Source organism: Salvelinus alpinus, chromosome 18, assembly GCF_045679555.1.
Source record: "Salvelinus alpinus chromosome 18, SLU_Salpinus.1, whole genome shotgun sequence".
In the NCBI taxonomy this organism is placed as follows: Eukaryota; Metazoa; Chordata; class Actinopteri; order Salmoniformes; family Salmonidae; genus Salvelinus; species Salvelinus alpinus.
The window spans coordinates 6,432,308-6,454,711 of record NC_092103.1 but is presented as its reverse complement, the minus strand read 5'-3'; the positions used below and the strand labels follow the sequence as shown (position 1 = coordinate 6,454,711).

The following is a 22,404-nucleotide window of genomic DNA, read 5'->3' as shown; positions in this document are numbered from 1 at the left end:
AACAACACAGAATTACACATGGAAAAAACAAACATACAGTCAATAATACAATAGAAAAAGTCTATATACTGTGTGTGCAAATGAGGTAGGATAAGGGAGGGAAGGCAATAAATAGGCCAGAGTGGCGAAATAATTACGATATAGCAATTAAACACTGGAGTGATAGATGTGCAGAAGATGAGTGTGCAAGTAGAGATACTGAGGTGCAAAGGAGCAAAATAAATCAAATAAATAACAGTATGGGGATGAGGTAGTTGGATGGGCTATTTACAGATGGGCTATGTACAGATGCAGTGATCTGTGAGCTGCTCTGACAGCTGGTGCTTAAAGTTAGTGAGGGAGATATGAGTCTCCAGCTTCAGTGATTTTTGCAGTTCGTTCCAGTCATTGGCAGCAGAGAACTGGAAGGAAAGGCGGCCAAAGGATAAATTGGCTTTGGGGGTGACCAGTGAAATATACCTGCTGGAGCGCGTGCTACGGGTGGGTGCTGCTATGGTGACCAGTGAGCTGAGATAAGGCGGGGCTTTACCTAGCAAAAACTTATAAATGACCTGGAGCCAGTGGGTCTGGCGACGAATATGAAGCGAGGGCCAGCCAACGAGAGTATGCAGGTCGCAGTGGTGGGTAGTATATTGGGCTTTGGTGACAAAACAGATGGCACTGTGATAGACTGCATCCAATTTGCTGAGTAGAGTGTTGGAGGCTATTTTGTAAATTACATCGCCGAAGTCAAGGATCGGTAGGATAGTCAGTTTTACGAGGGTATGTTTGGCAGCATGAGTGAAGGATGCTTTGTTGCGAAATAGGAAGCCAATTATAGATTTAATTTTGGATTGGAGATGCTTAATGTGAGTCTGGAAGGAGAGCTTACAGTCTAACCAGACACCTAGGTATTTGTAGTTGTCCACATATTCTAAGTCAGAACCGTCTAGAGTAGTGATGCGGGAGGTGTGGGCAGCGATCGGTTGACGAGCATGCATTTAGTTTTACTTGCATTTAAGAGCGGTTGGAGGCCACAGAAGGAGAGTTGTATGGCATTGAAGCTCGTCTGGAGGTTAGTTAACACAGTGTCCAAAGAAGGGCCAGAAGTATACAGAATGGTGTCGTCTCCATAGAGGTGGATCAGAGAATCACCAGTAGCAAAAGCGACATCATTGATGTATACAGTGAAAAGTCGGCCCGAGAATTGAACCCTGTGGCACCCCCATAGAGACTGCCAGAGGACAACAGGCCCTCCAATTTGACACACTGAACTCTGTCTGAGAAGTAGTTGGTGAACCAGGCGAGACAGTCATTTGAGAAACCAAGGCTGTTGAGTCTGCCAATAAGAATGTGGTGATTGACAGAGTCGAAAGCCTTGGCCAGGTCGATGAATACAGCTGCACAGTACCTTAACAATCAGCATTAAGTACTAGCAGGTGAGAGCATTCACAGCCAACAGTTCATACAAGCTCCAGCTAGCCGTTTTTACAATACTGTATGAAACGCAATCCTTTTGACATATCCTATTGTGTAATGGATACTCTATGGCAAACAATTATTATTGGCTTGAAATGTTTCAACATTTGTGCTTCATGTCTGTTTTTTCCAACAACAACAAAAAAGTGGTTTATGACTCAAGTAGTTACCTTATTTGGTATGTGTTTGTAAACTCAGCAAAAAAAGAAACGTCCCTTTTCCAGGACCCTGTCTTTCAAAGATAATTCCACAGATCTTCATTGTAAAGGGTTTAAACACTGTTTCCCATGCATGTTCAATGAACCATAAACAATTAATGAACATGCACCTGTGGAACGGTCGTTAAGACACTAAAAGCTTACAGACGGTAGGCAATTAAGGTCACAGATATGAAAACTTAGGACACTATAGAGGCCTTTCTACTGACTCTGAAAAACACGAAAATAAAGATGCCCAGGGTCCCTGCTCATCTGTGTGAACGTGCCTTAGGCATGTTGCAAGGAGGCATGAGGACTGCAGATGTGGCCAGGGCAATAAATTGCAATGTCCGTACTGTGAGACGCCTAAGACAGCGCTACAGGGAGACAGGACGGACAGCTGATCATCCTCGCAGTGGCAGACCACGTGTAACAACACCTGCACAGGATCGGTACATCCAAACATCACACCTGCGGGACAGGTACAGGATGGCAACAACAACTGCCCGAGTTACACCAGGAATGCACAATCCCTCCATCAGTGCTCAGACTGTCCGCAATAGGCGGAGAGAAGCTGGATTGAGGGCTTGTAGGACTGCTGTAAGGCAGGTCCTAACCAGACATCACCGGCAACAACGTCGCCTATGGGCACAAACCCACCGTCGCTGGACCAGACAGGACTGGCAAAAAGTGCTCTTCACTGACGAGTCGCGGTTGTGTCTCACCAGGGGTGATGGTCGGATATGCGTTTATCGTCGAAGGAATGAGCGTTACACTGAGGCCTGTACTCTGGAGCGGGATCGATTTGGAGGTGGAGGGTCCGTCATGGTCTGGGCCGGTGTGTCACAGCATCATTGGACTGAGCTTGTTGTCATTGCATGCAATCTCAACGCTGTGCGTTACAGGGAAGACATCCTCCTCCCTCATGTGGTACCCTTCCTGCAGGCTCATCCTAACATGACCCTGCAGCATGACAGTGCCACCAGCCACACTGCTCGTTCTGTGCTTGATTTCCTGCAAGACAGGAATGTCAGTGTTCTGCCATGGCCAGCAAAGAGCCCGGATCTCAATACTTCTGGGACCTGTTGGATTGGAGGGTGAGGGCTAGGGCCATTCCCCCCAGAAATGTCCGGGAACTTGCAGGTGTCTTGGTGGAAAAGTGGGGTAACATCTCACAGCAAGAACTGGCAAATCTGGTGCAGTCCATGAGGAGGAGATGCACTGCAGTAGTTAATGCAGCTGGTGGCCACACCAGATACTGACTGTTACCTTTGATTTTAACCTCCCCTTTGGTACACATTATTCCATTTCTGTTAGTCTGTGGAACTTGTTCAGTTTATGTCTCAGTTGTTGAATCTTGTTATGTTCATACAAATATATACACATGTTAAGTTTGCTGAAAATAAACGCAGTTGACAGTGAGAGGACGTTTCTTTTTTTGCTGAGTTTATGTTCTGTTGCAGTGCTCATTGCAGTGGTTTACAACTTTATTTGACTATGATCTTATTCACAGGAATTCTAATAGGTTAGGTTAGAATTACAAAGCAATATTTTGGTATTATTTTAGTGATTCATTTGGTCATCATCATCATTTTTGGTGACTTGTACAGGGAAATGTTCAATATATCAATAGTGTGCAATAAAGGTAAGCTACATAAAGTTATTATTATGAACTGAAATGAAATAAATGTACTCATGATACTATGAATTATATTCAATATTTTAATCCTTGATGTATTACTTATATATAAGAATAGGAATAAGTGTTTATGAAGTTTCCCTTATTAATGTGAATAAGGAAGCGTGTTGAGCGCGAGCGCCATGTCAGACAGAAAGAGTTAGCAGATAAAGTTTCCATAATCGAGTCCATAATATAAATTGTGTTCTGGCTCCAGGACCGGAGGGGTTTCACGCCCATTTGTCCAGGTCAATGGCTTTAAGTATGAGCGGTAGAACTCGTGACGGTCATGAGAATTCCTTTCCTTGCTCACAGTTCTAACCTTTTCTCAAGTCAGAGATTTAAGCAAAGAGGAGTGAGACTGAGAGCTTTCGGGAAAGCGCTGGGAAGCAATTTAGAAGGACCGGACCCTTCACAATCTAATTATCTACTTTAGGTAACTTTTTCGACCAAAACACAGACCATTGATGGACAGGTCCATTCAGTTTTCTTTTGAACTAAGAAAAAAGTATTTTAAATTATTACATTTTCAAAATTATCAATTTATTTAAATATTGATAGAAACCTAGGCTATACAATGTTGATCAAGTTTCAGATTTTCTGTTAGTTATGGTACAGGCTACATTATGCTGCTGCAATGAAATAACATTATTCATAGCCCTACAGAAAATATTATAGGATATAAAATGTAAATATCTTCTGATTTGTTGATATGTTGCTTTGGAATTTAGCCTAAATTCAAATTGTAGCTACGTATTTTAGCGGCAAAATGTTCAATATACTTGACCAGTGGATTAGCCTATATAGTTTAGCCTGTTATTGATGTTGAAATAAACGTGTAATAACGGTTTCCTACCGTTTATAACGGTAATTGCATCATGTTCCTCAGGTGTAAAAGTCTGGATGGAAAGAGATGCCTCGCGGTGACTTCAACGTTCATTTTGCAAGCAGAGGACAGCATGTCAGGGCCGAAGAGTTCGTGGATTTTATTGACTCTAACTAAAAGAAAAAAACATTAATTAAATTGTTTTCTTATCATTTATATTATTTGTAGAATTAAACTGGTAGTTAGAACTGTGTAGAATATAGGCCTAATAGACATTCAGAAAACTTAATTCGATTTGTTATGCCATCTTATATCTTAAAATTCATCCATTGGTGAAGAAAGTATTATTCATTTATTCATAATACTATATTTTGTTTGGTGCGCCACAGGGCAGCTGGCATAGCTCTGTTGGTTGTAGTTCTCGCAGCCCTTCTCATCGTCGGATGCTGGTATTTCAAGAGGAGAAGCGGGTACAAAATGATCAGGGTAAGAATTGTCCAAGCTGCACCTGCCTTGCATGACAAAGGGTGCATATCTCTATAGTATAAAATGGCATCATCTTCTCCCCTCTCTCCTTCACTTCATATGTAATGATCTGAAGAGAATAGGCCTAAAATAGGTGAAAGCAATAGGAATATACAGTATATGTATCTTTCACATGTCCAGGTCTTTCACAGATCTATAGGAGATGGAATAGTGGCAATAGGTAATTGGTTGCTGTCCAACAGGGTTTATTCCTCCTGTTCCCCTTACTAATGTTGCTGTTTTCTCCTGTTTTCTCCCCACAGAGCCCAAGATCAGGGTCCCTGCCAGGATTCAGTAGAGGACAGTTCAGCGAGGGAAGAGCTGCAGCAGAAAACAAGATGGGCCTCAGTGAGCTCCGACCTGTGGTAAGACTCAGACTGGATGTACTGGGATGTCAATGGTCAGAACTTTCTTTTTTTTAAGAGTATTTGATGTTTTATCGAATGGAGTTGTCCTCTATTGCTGCGTTTACACAGGCAGGCCAATTCAGATATTTTCCCACTAATTGGGAAAAAGATCAGAATTGGGCTTTCTGTGTAAACCCAGCTGCAGGTTTAAATCTGTATACAAAGACAGAAGTGAAGAGAGAGTTTCTGTTTATGCGTAGTGGTGGAACCAGGATTCGATCACATGCTGCAGACATGGGCAGTTATGCGCTGGAAGGCAATAGTGTGACCAACCCATGGCCATGATCATTCTCTTATCATAGCACACTGCATTCATTCGACTATACACAACAACACAACCTTGAAGGAAGGCCCTATAGTTCAAATCTCCATGACTTTTCCTGGAATTAAAGGGTTCTTTGTGGAATAAGGGGCACATGAGCTTCCTGGTGCAATATGGCTGCTGGTGGTGCAGTCAGAGATTATGTCTCCAGACGTCAGGAGGGGATTATGATCTGGAATTCATAGGGCCCCAAGGGCATATTTCGACATAAGGGCTTTTCACAAGACTGAGCCGAACCAAGCTGTACTGAGCTGACCTATGCATCCATCATCACTGCAGCAATCATTACGAAAAGGACGATGTGAAAAGAAAATATCCAAGCCAGCAGTTTGGTTCGTGTCAGTACAATACTGTGAAAAGGGAAATAGTATTTCAATTATCAGAGGGGTTTATCCTGGTTGTTTCCTAAATGGCGTGTGTATTTGTGTATTGATGTGTTTCAGCTTCCCAATGCCCCTCCTGCCTATGAGAAGATCTCATCAGGACCCCTACCTCCTCCCTACTCGCCCTAATAACAACAGTCCTCTGTGGGATAACCAAAAAAGATGAAACGTCACGTGTTATTTCATTAAACACATGATCAAACTTGTGAAGAACAAATATTTTGCACTCTATTTACTACTATCACAAGTTTATAGAAGTATTCTTCAATGTTTTTTTTGGGGGGGGGGGACACTGTAGTTTCATGTTAATGTTCTGACCTTTTAGCTCCACAAGCTTTCATTTCTGAATGCTGCTCAAAGAACAAGACTTTCTATCAATCCCTGTATATCTAAACATAACAATATTGTACTTCGGAAATTCTTTGCTCATTTCAGTGATAACCTAGCTTCTGCCGAGTCCCCAACAACCGGATGTTCCGGTTTTCAGAAGAAATGGAAAGCGAGCCTGTGACGCAACTTCCCCTTTTGGACGTTTACAAGGCGACGCTCCATCTTAACTCCTCCTCCACATTTACTGGATTGGTTGAACAGTGCAGAAGAGAACCTCCCCGGACAATATTTTTTTTCTTCTCGTCAAGACCAGTATGTAGGGGGATCTAGTTTCAGGTGTTTCTTTTATGCCTGCTACGTTACATTTAGCGATAACCAAATGTGTAGCAGCAATTGAGAATTCCTCTGAAGTTAATGACAACATCTTACCTGCTTGATTGTTGGCTTATATATTTCAACATGTACTTATGAGGATTTGGAAATTATACATTTCCATAAAGATTTTTTTTTTTTTTTAAACCACAGTTGAGTTTACCAAGAGCCTAATTCACATGAACACCACACATCTCTTATGGAGGACAGTCGCACCATTTATTTCCATGCAGAAAAGTCCACAGTTATCCAATGACAATGTACCCACTAAATATTTTGAGAAATTTATGATAGGAAAAATAAATAAATATAACATCCAAAATGTTTTATATTGGCTCCGACAAATCATTTAGAAGTTGCACTTCAATGATGTAAAATGCTATTTTTTCCCCAAATAGTTGCTGGAAATAGAAGAGAACCAATGTAATTACATTTGGACACGGACCTGCCTCTTGAGTAGGCAACACACATCTGAAGAACATACTACAATAGGTCTGAGGGAAAGTCCTAAGAGTCTGGGAGACAGAATAAAACAAGGGTTGTTCCAATCTAAGGAATTAAATGGATATCATTTCAGAATTATATTCAATGTCAATGAAAAGTATTACCATCACATTCAAATCCATTTGCTCTACCCTGCAATCCTAGCAATTTACAACATATTTATTACTGGCCTTGAAAAGGTTTTTAAAAAACTAAAAATGTCCAAATTCACATTTAAACTTTGTGAGAAGGCAACCCCAAAATGCTGTTAGCTTAAAGAAATAGAAAACCATCACAAATACATTTCCACCTACATTTCTTGAGCAAACTGAGTCAACTATAGAGTTTATCTAGTATCGCTTAAAACACACTCAGGTATGCAAAGTAAGAATGCAGCTCAACCAGGCAGTTTCTCAACCAACCCCCGCCTTCTACCAAAAACATTTCTAGAATGTTCTAAAGCAGTCCAGAACACAAAGTTAGCTGGAATATGTGTCTGCTTCATCACAGACACTGGTACTGGCTTTCAATCGCAGTCTTTCATTTGATAGGTCCACTTCACTTAGCCTGTGTAGGCATGAAGGGATTGGCAGTATTTGCGCTAGGCAACGGCACTCTCCCAGTGGAGTTAGGAGTAACAATCAACGCAGCCAAAGACTTGTTAGCCATCTCTGGCAGGCCTGTGATGGTGGTAGGGCCTCTAGCCACATTTAAAACAGCACCATCAGGACTCACTAGTAGCTTGGTGGTGGGGCTGGTTGTTTGCACTGCTGATGCAGGCGCCTGTAAAGGCTGCAAAGGGGGCTTGCCCAACCCCAGTATTTGCTGCTGCTGAGGATTGGATAAAACAGTGGGCATGCGGATGGTCTCTGCCGACATCACCGTCCTGATAGGTTGTGCTGGTGCCATGATTATAGTGCAGTTGGATGGAGGCACAGTTGCCACAGGAGACGCCTGTTTGCTACTGAAAGCACTCCTGATGGATGGTATGGTTGCCACGGGTAGAGTCCGCATCCTGGAGACAGTGCTCCCTACTGGGGGAACAGCTCCCGCCGGCAGCACCTGTGTCCTGGACCTGGAGACCACTCCCATAGGTTGCATGAATGACATTAGCTGCTGTGCTTTGAGTGGTGTGTTGACACCAAGTGCTGTGTGCAAAGGGAGCTGTTTTGATGGGCTCTGTGCAAGTCCTGCCATTTGAGCTGCGCTGGGACTTCCTGGCAGGGAAGAGAGTGAGAAGCCGCCCATCCCTTCGGGTTGAGTTAAATGTGGAGCTGCAACCACATGAGTGTGTATGGTGGCCGGAGCAGGGAGCCAGTGTGAAACTTGTGGAGAACTGTTGGTGGTGGTGCTGGTGGGCGATAGTGAGGCTCGAACAGCCACCATCTGGCGAGGGACTGTGAAAGAGACAGGGATAGAGGGTCCAACTTTCACAGTGGATGGTGCTGCCAGGGTTGGGGATCTAAGTGCTGCTTGTTGAGGCCGGTGTGTCCCGGGTGGTCTGGCCATTCTGGGGCTTTGTGCAGGTAGGGCTAGCCCAGGTAACATTGGCCCTTGTGGTACACCGGTGGTTGGGATCGATCCCCTGGGACTAGGAGCTACCACAGGCACTGCAGGGCTGGAGATTATGAGGACATGCTGGCCAGGCCCAAGGCCTTGAGGAGGAACAACAAAACGGGTGTTGTTGAGGAGAATCTGCGTGCCGCCTGCAAGAGCAGCAGTGGTGTTGATGACAATCTTTTGTTGCAAAGTGGTGGTGGTGGTGCTGGAGACAGGATTGGTATTACCAGCTGGCTGTACTGGAGAGGACAGATGAGTGTATATAGGGGTAGTTGGAGACTGTGGAGTGCTTAGCATCTGAGCAGGTGTGGCGACACCGACAGAGTACTGAGACTGAGAAACCTGCGCCGGGGATGTGAGGGGGGATGTTTTGACAGGGCTTAGCGGTGTAGTGACTGACACAGGTGTGTTGCTGGAGATCAAACCTCTGATTATAGAAGACCCTGGCTGCCCAGCTACCTTGATTCGATTGGGGATCACAGAGGATGAAGGGATGCCTTGTAGTTGAGATCCAGTCAGCAGTGTGGAGGACGGCAAATGTGCAGTGCTAGTGACAATATGAGACGATGTGGTTGCGAGAAGGCCCGACTTTGAGGCAGATACAAATGTGTTTTTTAAAGTAGATTGTGCGTGTGCACTAACTGGCCTGCAAAGGTTTGCCTGCTGTGGTAGCCTTATCTGAGAACCTGGTAGCAGATTGATGCTCTGGACCTTATTCAAAGCTCCGAAGTTCGCGCTGCCAATAGCTCGGCCAAGGTTGAGTCCGATTTTCATCGCTTCGGTGGGTATCGACATGGTCGGGGATTGTGTGGTGGGTCCAGACACTGATGATGCCGGTTTTGGATTACCGGTAGATGGTGATTGGCTGATAAACATGAAACTTTGACCTGGAAGAGCAGAGGGAGCCGTGGTGGAAGTGACTTTGGTTGCAGCCACAGACGTGATGTTCGAGGAGGGAGAGACCAGGATGAACTTTGTGAATGGGGGGGGCCTACCCTTGTCATCTGGACCTACCCTTTTCAGAACAGGTTTGTTGACACACTGGACCAGAGACGTCTGGGCGGCACCTGCTGGTTTACCAGGTACAGTGGCAATGCTTTTAAGTAGCTGTGCGTTAACAGCAAGTGTAGATGAGACAGTGCAGCCCTGGTTTACAGCAACGTTAACATCCGAACTCGCCGTCTGACTTGTGGCCATTGGAATGCCAGCAGTGATCGGAGACTGGCGTGTAGTTGTTGAACTTGTGACAGTCGAAGACCGTAACAGTGAAGGTCCTGATCGCGACTGGGCTACAGGTGAGCTGGTGACTACAGGGACTGTAGTGGCAGCAGGTGGAAACGTCTTGGACACGAGGAAGGCTTTGAATTGTGGAGAGATGGTGATGACAGGCCTGGCACGTATCGAACCAGGTGTACTCTGGTCAGATGACTGCACCTTGACAACGCCAGTGTTGCCCCCCCTAGTGGTAACTAGAATGGACTGCGAGTCCCTGATGCACACAGTCTTCAGCTCTTGTTTGCGGTCCGGAGGTTTACTGGGATCAGTAGACGCTGCACTGGTGGGGTTGGATCTATTTGGTATAACAATTTGGGGAGTGCTACTTGCTTTGCAACAAGGGAGTTGGACAACCTTGTAACCTGGAGTTAGAGATGTCTGCAACCTAGGAGAGATGGTAGGAGAGGGTGTTGGGCACCGGTTGTCATGACGTTGAGGCATGGTGAATCCAGAGCTTTGTGACAGTGGGGTGGACTCTTTGGAGGCTGGGACCTGGAGAGTCCTTAGTTGCTGGGGCAGACTTTTATCCTCCGACTTTTGAATGAGCAAGTTCGATGGCAGGATGACCACTCGTTGCATTATCTTATTCCCTGTTTTCTGGTCCAGGATTGGCTGTACTTCGATTTTCACAGGGCTCCCATCTTTCCTGACCAGACCCATGCCCTCAGGTATCTTGTATACAACCTGTATGGGGCTCTTTGGTATGGGCGTGGTATGGACCGTCTGTGAGTGTTTAGATGTTGGTGTTGTGGGTTGTGGTAGGTGTCGAGAGCTTTGTGGTAAAGAAGGTTGAAGTTTGGTAGCTTGCATGGAAGAAGCACAGTCCTTGCTTTGTGCCTGACCAACATGGCTGATAACACCTGTACCAGGCTGATGATGAATTAAGGTCACTTTATTCCCTACACTCTTAGCCAGCAGGGTATGTAGTTGAACAGGCTTGTAGGCCCTTTGGAAACCAGCCCTAGGTGTTACAACAACTGGGCTTGTCTCTCCAGCCTGCTGTGCTGCTGGATTTGCTTCCCTGGGTCGGTTTTCCATTTCTGATCCTTCAGGAGAAGTTGTCATCTCGTTACTGCCAATCCTGCCTCTCTTAATGAGACTTGGGTCCTCGTCTATACCACTGTGCAGGCGCTTAAAGCCCCGAGTGGAAGGTCTATGCTCATTCAAGGTCAACATCTCTTGTCTGGTTACCACGGTGAAGCTGCCTCTCAATGCCTCTGCTCTAAGCTGCACCGAGTCCTCTGCACAAAAAAAATGAAGTACAATGTATTAATTCTAAAATGCCCTGACAATTTTTATTATGTGGTTTCAATGCATATTTATTCATTTAACTAGATAAATGATTAAGAACACATTCTCTATTACAGTAACGACCTAACCAAGAGGGTGCAGGTTAAACCCACTACTTCCTTAGTATATGCTGCTTCTGTGATTTATTATTCAATTGTACCAACAAATAAAGCACCATTTACCTCCTGTCCATAGAATTCTCTGAACTGTCTGGTCCTGCTGTTGCTGTTCCTCCTCTTCAGTCAGTCTAGTGTTGTCACCTGCGCTTCTGTCCACATCCTCTGCCACCCACTCCTCTCTGACAAAGTTGTCATAGTCAGGGTGCTTTTTGAAGTCATCATAATCCTTTTTTAAACGTAGCCTGTGGGGACAGATGACATAACAGGCATCGAGGAGTCAGTTATGCGTTTTGCCGGACACAGCTTGAGGTTAACATAACTGCCTTCAGGCAAGCACGTTACCTGTTCCTATGGAAAGCCTTGACCAGTTTGGGTTCCCATGGGGAGAGCTCGTTGAGCAGTCTTATGAGAGTGATGTGCAAATCTTTCACTGCTTCTCTCCTGAAATACCACCTTTCCTGTAAAACCATTCAAACACATGACGTCGAGAATAAACAAACCCAATGCTTTGAAAGCATTAACCACTGTATTTCGTATTCCCGCTCTTATTCTCGATGTCGTATACTCCCATAGTAGACAAGCTATAGAAATGTGTTCCCTCCATCATTCATTTTTTTTTTTACATTGTATCGATGTATACTGTGTGGAAAAGTTGTTTCTGTATATAATGCTTTTTTGACACAGTACAGTCAAACCAAAATACCAAAAATGAAATATTTATTACTTTACTAACAGATCTCTTTTTGGTGCTCTCCAGCTCATCCAGCTCATCCTCCGTCCTACTGATGAGTTCCCTCAGCTCCTCTAGACTGGTGCACACCAACTGGATTAAGAGCGTAGAGAGTCAGATGGGGAAGAGAAGGAGAAAGACAAATCAGCATGCATGGATTCAAATTGCATATTAATTCCTATTCCGTATTTTGCATTAAAACAATACAACAACAAAAAACTTGTGAAAAACTGTGGGGCTTACCCTAAATCCATGTTCAACTGAGAGTTGAGGTTTCTTCTTTGAAGACAGCTTTTTTCCTGCTGAGAAAGAATATTATTTTACTGGGTAATTAAGACATCAATCAGCCAAAGCGTTTGAATTAATTTAAAACAAACAGTCTCTTGACGGGTTTTACATAATTTGGCCAAACAACTGCAAAAGCTTGAAGTAGGAAGACAGGATTAGCATGCAAAGCAGAAAGTTATTTTACACACTCATTTTGCGTTTTTTTCTCTTGTCCTTTTTCTTGATGTTGGTAGCAGCTCTCTGGAGGGTGGATTTAGCTGCTTTGGCCTTGCAGAGTCGGGTCCTGTCTGGTCTGCGCTGTCCTCCTGTTGCACGTACCTCCCTCTTTTTTTGCCTTTTCTTTTTCTTGGCCCGAATCCTGTCCATCTTATCCTCTGTCAAGTTCATCTTGCGGGGGTGGCCAGCCCCAGAAGCTAAGGTTGTTGATGCCTTGTTCTTGGCACAACGGCAGCGATGATTGTCCTCTGACTTTGCCCCCATTTTGGAGACACATCTTGGACATGGCCTCAGCCCCTCAGTGAGTTTGTCCCCGTCGACTTTAACATCAGTCTGTCTCATTGGTACAGCCACACTAGGCCGACCTGTTATCTCACCAGGGCGAGCAGGGGACTTCTCCGTATAGCTGTGTTCCCGCACACTGAGACGCTTCTCACATGACTCTGAGGATGACCCAGAGGAGGATGAGTCCGACCCCTCTTCCTGTTTCACCTGGAGTCTATCAGGCATATATTCCACTTCCTGTGGCTTTTTCTTCACACACCCTCTGCCCACAAAGTCCTTGATATGTGAGGAGGGAGTAGAAGAGCCAGTGTGTCTGTTCTGTTTAGGCTTATAGTCCTCCTTATCGCCATCCTCTGCAGAAACAGAAGAGTCCTCATCCTCCTCCTTCATTCCCCACGTGTGAAACTGCTCACCCCTGCTTGTGCCCCCATTCTCCCCTTTAATCCTACCACCACTCGTTCTGTCAGAACTAGGTTTCTCCTCATAGTCCTCCGTCTCCATGGAAACCAGATGCTCAGAGTCCTTCTGCTCGTCCGACTCCTCTGATATTCCCTCATCAGGCTCCACCCGCCTGACCCAGACAGCTGGAAAGGGGAAGTCAGGGGGCATGCTGGCACTCTGGCAGTAGATACGCAGGTCCGCCCCGCAGAAGTGCGGGAAGTGGATATAGGCGTTCTCATTCCCGTCATAGCCCAGGATGGACTCGCGGCACTCGTGGATGGGCTGGCCCAGCACAGCGTCCTGCACATCCTTCTGGGTCTCATACACGTTGTCACACAGGCCTTTGAGCAGCCACACACGCTGAATGAAGGGTAAGAGATGGAAGGGGTTCTCCTCCAGGGGGCTAACCTCCCCGGCCGTCCTGAAGAACTGATGGGAGAGGCCGAGCTGCTCAGCCATCCAACCCTGATCCTCCGCCGTACCCATAGCATAGTACCAGCCCTGCACCCTCTGACGCAGCTCGGACTCCCAGCGGCGGTATGTGAGGGCTGGGCGACGGTGGACCGTCCCTCTCCTCTGGGGCGGGCAGAGAAGTGAACTCATGATCTTGGAGAGGAAGATGCTGCAGCGAGGCATGAGGAGGCACCGCTCCAGCTCAAAGAACACTATCTCTGGGAGGTTGAGAGCTGCCTGGGCCAGGCAGAGGAAGTGGCCGATGGCAGGGAGTTCCCACAAGGTTTTCACGGGATTCTGGGCCACCTGGGAGAGAAGACTGCGCTCCCACTCCTCTACATCCTTGGCTGAGGTTTCCTCCGCCTCCTTCTTCTCCAGCTCCCGCTGCCTAAAATCAGAAATGAAGGATGAGTTGATGAAGGGGTCATTCCATTTGATATCAATCGCTTTCTGACTGCACCACTTTTGATTTGAACAAAACGTTCTATACGGGTTTGACAACCCTGTTCGTAAGCGTTCAAATTATATCAAACTCAATCTTGTATTTTTTTCCAGTGAAGACAGATGTTTCATGGTAGGGTATGCAAAATGGGCCAACTTTGAGCATCTGTATCTCCTAAATGTTTTGGCATTCAGGTCCAAAAAGCTACTTTCTGACCACTTCTACCGTTTAAGTTGACATTTGATGGTGGGTGGACCGGCAGCCATCTTTGTGGTAGTAATTGGACTTTAAAATGTTAATTCAATAAAAATGTAAATTATGTACCAGCTAAATTACAGGTGGTATGAAGGGATATGCCCATTATATTTCTATGGTTGAAATGACACCCACCCTGCATTCACCAGTATGCTGTCTCAAAATAGGATCTAAATTACAACATGTGAAAATTAAAGTTCACTTTTCAAGAAATTATCAAATAATCTGGCATCCGTGTTTGTAAGCTTTTAAATGACACCAAAACTCAACCGTTTATATTTCCCAGTGATGAAGACATGGATGTCTCAATGGTAGGATATGCAAAATGGATCAACTTTGAGCACCTCGATCTCCTAAATGTTTTGGCATTCAGGTCCAAAAATGTACTTTCCGACCACTTCTACCATGAGCTAATATGTATGGAAGTTTTTGAAATCAAAAGGAGTGTGGTCAAAAAGTTTTTGAAATCAAATGGAACTACTAAAAACTGAGTCTAACAATCACAGCCACATCTTTGATATAGTCATACACAGAATTAGAATGAAATATTATAAAACTTGTTTTTGTAATCCTGTATGTATAGTGTCATTGGATTAAGTAGTCTATGGAATTTGTTTGTTTTTATTCTGACCATGGAGGGAATCGGGACATAGAAAACCCAACATCTGCCTGGCCTGGCCAGGCCTTAGCCTCAGGCACTGGAGCATTACATTTCATCCATATCTTACCTCTTCTCTTCCTTGGCTTTCTGCTGCTCCTCCAGCCTGAGTGCCTGGATCATGATGGACTCATTTCCCCCCACTGTTATAGTTGCCAGGCTGCGAGGCACGGACCTCCGTCTGGTTGAGGTGCCCACAGGCCCCCTCTCATCCTCGGTCCCGAAACGACCCTTGGAGGTCACCGCCAGAGTGGTCTTCTCTCGCAGCGTCCTGGTTGGGCAGGTTGTTACAAACAGAGCATCATAGGGTTAGGGTCTCAGTAGTTTCATGGGTCATGGATCAAACAAACACTACTGATGTCAAAGGTTAAATGATGTAATAAAATAAGTGTTTTTTTGTTTTGTTACTACTATAGCAGCAAATCAATATCATAGAATGTGTGTTAAGTGTGAATTAACATAGCCTATGTACAATATGTAGGCTTTGTAATGAATGTACACCATTTTTTTTTAAGTTTGGGGTCACTTTGAAATGTCCTTGTTTTTGAAAGAAAAGCTAATTTTTTGTCCATTTAAAATAACATCTAATTGATCAGAAATACAGTGTAGACATTGTTAATGTTGTCAATGACTATTATAGCTGGAAACGGCAGATTTGTTTATGGAATATCTACAGTTGAAGTCTGAAGTTTACATACACCTTAGCCAAATACATTTAAACTCAATTTTTCACAATTCCTGACATTTAATCCTAGTAAAAATTCCCTGACATAGGTCAGTTAGGATCACCACTTTATTTTAAGAATGTGAAATGTCAGAATAATAGTAGAGAGAATGATTTATTTCAGCTTTTACTTATTTCATCACATTCCCAGTGGTAATGGTGTTTTGCGTGTACTATTTAATGAAGCTGCTAGTTGAGGACTTGAGGCGTCTAGACACACTAATGTACTTGTCCTCTTGCTCAGTTGTGTACCAGGGCCTCCCAGTCTTTCTATTCTGGTTTAAGCCAGTTTGCGCTGTTCTGTGAAGGGAGTCATACACAGCGTTGTCCCAGATCTTCAGTTTCTTGGCAATTTCTTGCATGGAATAGCCTTCATTTCTCAGAACAAGAATAGACTGACGAGTTTAAGGAGAAAGTTCTTTGTTTCTGGCCATTTTGAGCCTGTAATCAAACCCACAAATGCTGATGCTCCAGATACTCAACTAGTCTAAAGAAGGCCAGTTTTATTGATTATTTAATCAGAACAACAGTTTTCAGCTGTGCTAACATAATTGATAAAGAGTTTTCTAATGATCAATTAGCCTTTTAAAACGATAAACTTGGATTAGCTAACACAACGTGTCATTGGAACACAGGAGTGATGGTTGCTGATAATGGGCCTCTGTACGCCTACGTAGATTTTCCATAAGAAATCTGCCGTTTCCAGCTACAATAGTCATTTACAACATTAACAATGTCTACACTGTATTTCTGATCAATTTTATGTTATTTTAATGGACTTTTTTGGGGGCTTTTCTTTAACAAAAACAAGGGCATTTCTAAGTGACCCCAAACTTTTGAACGGTAGTGTATGTATGCAAGGCTTGCACTTTCTTACCTTGACAGCAGTGTCAACTTCTGCTCAAGCATAATTTCCAATTTCTGCGCCTGTTTGGAAATCCAGTGGTCGACCCCATGGTGCCTGTAGCAGTTCTCTAACATCAGCCTTAAGTCTGCCACAAACTCTGTGATGGTTTCATACTCCCGGCTAACAAACTTCTCCTCCATCCTTCTGAAACACATGGACTGCTTAAGTTGACCCTCGGCCCTGTCAGTGTGGTCCTTGAAGCCGATGGGGTGCAAGAATGGAGTCGTAATGCCTTTGTGCTTTTCCAGGAGAAACCCGTGAAATATCCTATAGGCCTGCTGTAACTCGTAGCTAAGGTCTTCAACTCTAACTGTGGTAGGTATGTAGACCTCAGGTAATGACAGATCGTTTGAGATTTCAGGCACCCCATGTCTTAGTGCAAAATCATTGGTAGAACTACCGTGGGAAAGAACATTTACATTCTCCAGGGAGGTTCCGTTGCTGAGTCCTTCAGTGACTAGCCTGCTGCATTGAGTGCTGTGCCACTTTGAGTCTGATGATGATACAAGGGGAACCTTCTGCTGCTGAGATCCTGAACACAGTTCATTCTGACAGTCTTGGTTGAGAGAAAAAAAAAGACTGTGGTGGTTGTCCCTTTTGTCTGACATGTCGTTTTGTGGGACCTTGGATGGGTTGCAGGTTTCAGTTTGCACTTTCATGTTGCTGGCAGCCCTGTGTTTTAATAGGACGTAGCTAGCTAACCAACTGATTAAAACTGTCCCACTTTTATTGGGTAACCTTGCTAGCTAGCTGACCGCAGCAGTAGCATAACGTTAGTACGCTTAGTTGCCATCTTTGAAAAGCAGCTCGCACAATTGGTAGTGGGTATTATCTCCTGACAATTACATTAGGGTCACATACATAACTTGGCGAACTAGTCCTTCCTTGTTTGACTCTTCAAAACATTCACCGGCAATTGCAATAGAGTTGACAATACAGTGTCAGTGGTAACTAACTTTAAGTCAGCTAACGTAGCTGCCAGTAAGCTAGCTACCAGCTGGATACTGTAGCTAGCCAACATGCCTTAGCTAGTGCTAGCTAGCTACTAGTTGGTTAACGGGACATTCTGAGAAATGTTATGTTGACGTTAATTTGATAACTAACTAAACGAAGAATGTTAGTTATGTGGGGTTTATTTAGTTAACCGGTCCACCACAAACTATCTAGCAAACGATTAACAGTAGCCAAGTTCACTGGCTGATAGCAAGCAAGCAGTAAGCATGATAGCTAAACAAAGTGTAGTGTATTTCAACATTTGCTAACGTTAGCTAGCTATTGGTCTTCCTTTTCTTAGTTTGGTACGTTATGATGGGACCGATAGTCTACAGAATGGAGAAATATATCTTAACTTACAAGGCCAATACAGTAGCTACCCCAACAATCTGCGACTTCAGTTCGCCTCCAATACAAGCTACTACAGTAGTAGCCAAATTGTTAGCTAGCCGGCGTTGGCTGTCTCCTCTATCCGAGCTCATTGTTTCCAATCAAAGGCCTGCGTCTGTACTGTCCGCAGCAGCGTTAGCAGGGAAAATACTGTGATTTACAGGAAAGTTAGGCAACACAGCAATGAATCCTTGCTATGATGAGCCAACGAAACAGGCTTAGTAAGATAGATAAGAGCGATTCAGCAAGATAAAGCTTGCTATGTAGCTGGTAGCTAGCCAACGTTAGTGGGTTACCTAACGATTCATGTAAATTAACTTGAACATTTCTAAAACAAAATTAAACTAGCTAATGACAAAGTAGCTTCATAACTGTAGCGATTTTGCTATCTCAGTCAACTAAACGGTCTACAAAGTTAAGTAGCTAGCGGTTCAGTTACACTTGAGTCGAGAGGCTATGCTATCAAAATATTCCCCGAACGTTGTTTCTTCGCAACCTCCTCAGTGCGTGCACCCTGACGTAGTCGCGTGTCACATAATTTAATGGGGTTAAAAATATATATTTTTTTTATTTGGGTTTCATAACGTAGATATTACTTTTATTTGCATCGGGCAATATAAGGACGATGTCAATAGAATTCTTCAGAACGACAGATTGCTACCTTATCAGCTCGGGGATTCGATCCAGAAATCTTCCGGTTACTGGCCCAACGCTCTAACCACTAGGCTACCTGCCTCCCCTTGACTGGAGAATAATTTGGTAGATAACGCTCACTACACTTCTCACCTATCCTGTTAAAATTGGTTTCTGAGTTTTTTTTAAATCAACAGAGGAAAAGCATGACAGTGTTTCCATGTGCAATTCACGTGAGGCTGATGGCAAATTGACCAATAATTTAGAAGATTCAGTGGGGTCAGTCAAGCTTCATCAGTTCATAGCGGTTGACATATGCACCCTGGAGCCTCATTTAACAAAAGTGCGTGTGCACAAAAAATTACAACCTTTGCGTGCGCCAGTTTTCCTGCAAAGCTTGGTATGTATGAAATCAAACCAAGCTTTATTTATACAGCACATTTCAGACATGGAATGAAACGCAATGTGCTTTACAGGAAAAAACTATGAAAATAAAAGCTGAAATATTTACTACACAACAAACATAAGATAAAAAATAAAAGAACGAAGCAAACTGAACAACTAAAAAACAACCTAAGGAAAAGCAAAAAAATATGTGTTTTGAGATCTCTTTTAAATATGTCCACAGTTTTGACCACCCTCAGGTTCTCTGGCAGGCTATTCCAGAGGCTGGGGGAATACTAACTAAAGGCTGCCTCTCCATGCCTCTTCGTCCTAGGCTTTTGGATAGTTAAAAGGCCAGTGCCAGGGGACCTGAGGGACCTACCCTACTGGGTACATAACTTAAAAGCCTGTCTGACATGTATTGGGGTGCACAAGTGTGGATGATTTAAAAACCAATAGAATAATCTTTAAATTAATTCTAAAACTCACATGCAGCCAGTGCAGAGACCTGGTGTAATGTGTGCTCTCCGTCTGGTCTTGGTCAGTACCTGTGCTGCAGCATTCTGTATGTTTTGCAGTTGACTAATGGCTTTCTTGGGAAGACCAGACAGGAGAGCATTACAGTAGTCAAGCCTGCTTCTAATAAAAGCATGGATGAGTCTCTCTGTATCTGTCATGTTTTGTCTTTGATCATCATGTCTTGTCCCTGTGCTTCCCTCTGCTGGTCTTATTAGGTTCTTTCCCTCTTTCTATCCCTCTCTCTCCTCCTCCCTCTCTCCCTCTCCCGCTCTCTCTCGTTCCGTTCCTGCTCCCAGCTGTTTCTCATTCTCCTAACGACCTCATTTACTCTTTCACACCTGTCCCCTATTTTGCCCTCTGATTAGAGTCCATATTTCTCCCTCTGTTTTCCGCTTCTGTCCTTGTCGGATTCTTGTTTGATGTTTGCTGTTCTGTGTCCTTGTTCCGCCCTGTCGTGTTTTTGCCTTCTTCAGATGCTGCGTGTGAGCAGGTGTCTATGTCAGCTACGGCCTGTGCCTTCCTGAAGCGACCTGCAGTCTGTGGTCGCGTCTCCAGTCGTTCCTCTCTACTGACGAGAGGATTTCAGTTTCCTGTTTTGGATTTACCTTTGATAATATCCAGGAGAATCATTGTTTGTTTAAGACTGGAATAAAGACTCTGTTTCTATTACGTCGCTTTTGGGTCCTCATTCACCAGCATAACAGTATCAGCCTGAGAGAGAAAAGGCTGTACCTTGGAAATGTTCCTCAGGTGAAACTATTTTCACTAAACTATTTTGATCACATTCCTAATGTGTGATTCGAAATTTTGTTCAGAATCTAAAATAACACCTAGGTTTTTTACCTGGTGTTTTATCTTTATTGCCCGTGAATTAAAATGTGCGGCAAGATTCTCTCTCTGTTGCTTTGGCTCCAACAATAAGTATCTCGTTCTTGTCTTGATTTAGCTGGAGGAAGTTGGGAGCCATCCAGGTATTTAAATCAAGAATACAGTCTAATTTATTTGTGGAGCTAAAATCCTCTGATGAAACAGAAATGTACAGATGTGTATCGCCTGCGTAGCAGTGAAAATCAATGGTGTGTTTTCTGATAACGCTGCCAAGGGGAAACATATATAAACTGAACAGTACCAGACCCAAAATCGAACCTTGTGGAACTCCACATGTGATATGTATTTTCTCTGAGTTATGTTCACCAAGGGTGACAAAAAAACTCTCAACTGGTTAAATAGGTCCTAAACCAATTTAGAACTGAACAGGAGAGACCTTAAAACGGAATAATCTAGATTACTTTTCTTCAGAAGGGGTTCCACCATAGCAGTTTTAGTACAGTGGGGGAAATGCCTGTGAACAGGGAGTGATTAACAATAACTTGCACTTCTTCAGATATGCAATTAAAAACTGTTTTGAAAAATGTGGCGAGGAAAGTATCGAGAAGGCAGGTAGAAGGCTTCAATTGTGATATCACTTTCCTGAACATGTCTGTGTCAACCAGGGAAAATAAATCCGTAGTGCCTTTGCATGGTAGACTACGCCACATACCATCAAATTTATCATCAGGTCTTGGTTGACTGATACCCAGCCTAATGTTTGTTATCTTATCTCTGAAATATGCCGCAAACTCATCACATTTATATGTGGCGTGAAGTTCACATAGGTTTGCGGAGGTAGGATTTATCAGGCCACAATGTTCGAGAAGAGCACTCTCGAATTATTCTGATTAATCGTGATCAAATTGGAATTTCTAAATGCCTTGTTATATATGCCAAGTTGCTATCTCAGAATATCATAATGGACCAGCAACTTTGACTTTCTCCACTTATCACCGTTGAACTGACTGGAAAGTATGGGTATTTCCACGCAAATCTCAGACCATGCGTATGCACAGCTTTTAGTGGTTGGTCAACTGTATTGCAAGCAAAGATTGGAGTTTGATGCACGGGAATTCTAATAATGATAGGCTGATAAAAACGTAGGTCTAATGATAAAACTGATGCATTTACCGTTGGCAAGATCGCATAGCAGAATGTCGCCTAATATATTTATTTTACTTTTATTATTTAGGCCTAAATCATAATCATATTTCAGGGCATGTCTCTCCTTTTCTGATATGACTGGTTTATTCCCGCTACACAACAAATATTAGACTACCATTTATCCATTGCTCATTCAAAAGCCATAGCCAACCATGCTCGAATGTAAATAGACCGGTCGCCTATGACAGATGGGTACACTTTTATAAAAAAAAAAAAGGTGTATCTAGAACCTAAAAGGGTTTTTCGGCTGTCCCCATAGGAGAACCATTTAAAGAACCCCTTTTGGTTCCATGTAGAACCCTTTTGGGTTCCAGGTAGAACAATTTCAACAGAGGGTTCTACATGGAACCAATGATGTGTATAAACCCTAGATGACTGACAGGGGGCGCTGTATTGAAGCCACCGCGCAAGCCTTCATGGTACTCCTCCTCAATTGTAAAAAATACATTGGAAGCTATAGAAATTAATTTATGAATGTCTACATTCATTTTTGACACGTTTGTTATATTACAGACACCTTAATACATACTTTTAAATTATGTGAGATATAGATAAAAATGAAAAAATATATTAAAACATTTTCCTTTTTTTAGAGAGTACTAATGGTGCTGTCCCCACTACAACACTATACTTTAAACATGTAATTGGAGGACTGCTGCTACTAGGGAGTGCCAATGTGGCCGACTGGTGGCTTCAAAGCCAATACATACAGAAGCATCAGCAATCCAGGATTTATATACGTCATTGCATGGAACCCAAAAGGGTTCTATCTGAAATCAAAAAGGGTTTTCCTATGGGGACAGCCAAAGAACCCCTTTGGAACCATT

The 22,404-nt window shown here is 43.6% G+C and overlaps 3 protein-coding genes across 6 annotated transcripts; 2 read left to right on the top strand and 1 right to left on the bottom strand.

The window, feature by feature from the left end:
* Nucleotides 1–1,907: 1,907 nt before the first annotated feature.
* Nucleotides 1,908–2,604, top strand: LOC139544628 (uncharacterized; the record flags this gene model as incomplete). Its single annotated transcript, XM_071351946.1, has 2 exons — nucleotides 1,908–2,362; nucleotides 2,436–2,604. Coding segments are annotated over exons 1-2 (624 nt in total), but the record flags the coding sequence as incomplete, so codon positions are not given.
* A 1,000-nt stretch (nucleotides 2,605–3,604) lies between these two features.
* Nucleotides 3,605–6,013, top strand: mlana (melan-A). 2 transcript variants are annotated; one of them, XM_071349853.1, is made up of 5 exons: nucleotides 3,605–3,841; nucleotides 4,223–4,308; nucleotides 4,549–4,645; nucleotides 4,948–5,049; nucleotides 5,857–6,013. In XM_071349853.1, exons 2-5 carry the CDS (start codon nucleotides 4,247–4,249, stop codon nucleotides 5,923–5,925), a joined length of 330 nt encoding a protein of 109 aa, XP_071205954.1. In that variant the 5' UTR covers nucleotides 3,605–3,841; nucleotides 4,223–4,246; the 3' UTR covers nucleotides 5,926–6,013. The 2 variants fall into 2 exon arrangements, with proteins under 2 accessions (XP_071205954.1, XP_071205952.1); XM_071349851.1 differs by having other exon boundaries at nucleotides 3,611–3,769.
* A 682-nt stretch (nucleotides 6,014–6,695) lies between these two features.
* Nucleotides 6,696–18,731, bottom strand: LOC139543600 (uncharacterized bromodomain-containing protein 10-like). Of its 3 annotated transcripts, none has more exons than XM_071349848.1 (8): nucleotides 16,595–18,731; nucleotides 15,064–15,264; nucleotides 12,432–14,026; nucleotides 12,199–12,257; nucleotides 11,950–12,048; nucleotides 11,568–11,683; nucleotides 11,289–11,467; nucleotides 6,696–11,057 (listed from the first exon to the last, which is right to left on the bottom strand). In XM_071349848.1, exons 1-8 carry the CDS (start codon nucleotides 17,281–17,283, stop codon nucleotides 7,540–7,542), a joined length of 6,456 nt encoding a protein of 2,151 aa, XP_071205949.1. In that variant the 5' UTR covers nucleotides 17,284–18,731; the 3' UTR covers nucleotides 6,696–7,539. The 3 variants fall into 3 exon arrangements, with proteins under 3 accessions (XP_071205949.1, XP_071205951.1, XP_071205950.1); XM_071349850.1 differs by having other exon boundaries at nucleotides 11,959–12,048; XM_071349849.1 differs by having other exon boundaries at nucleotides 12,199–12,254.
* Nucleotides 18,732–22,404: the final 3,673 nt, after the last annotated feature.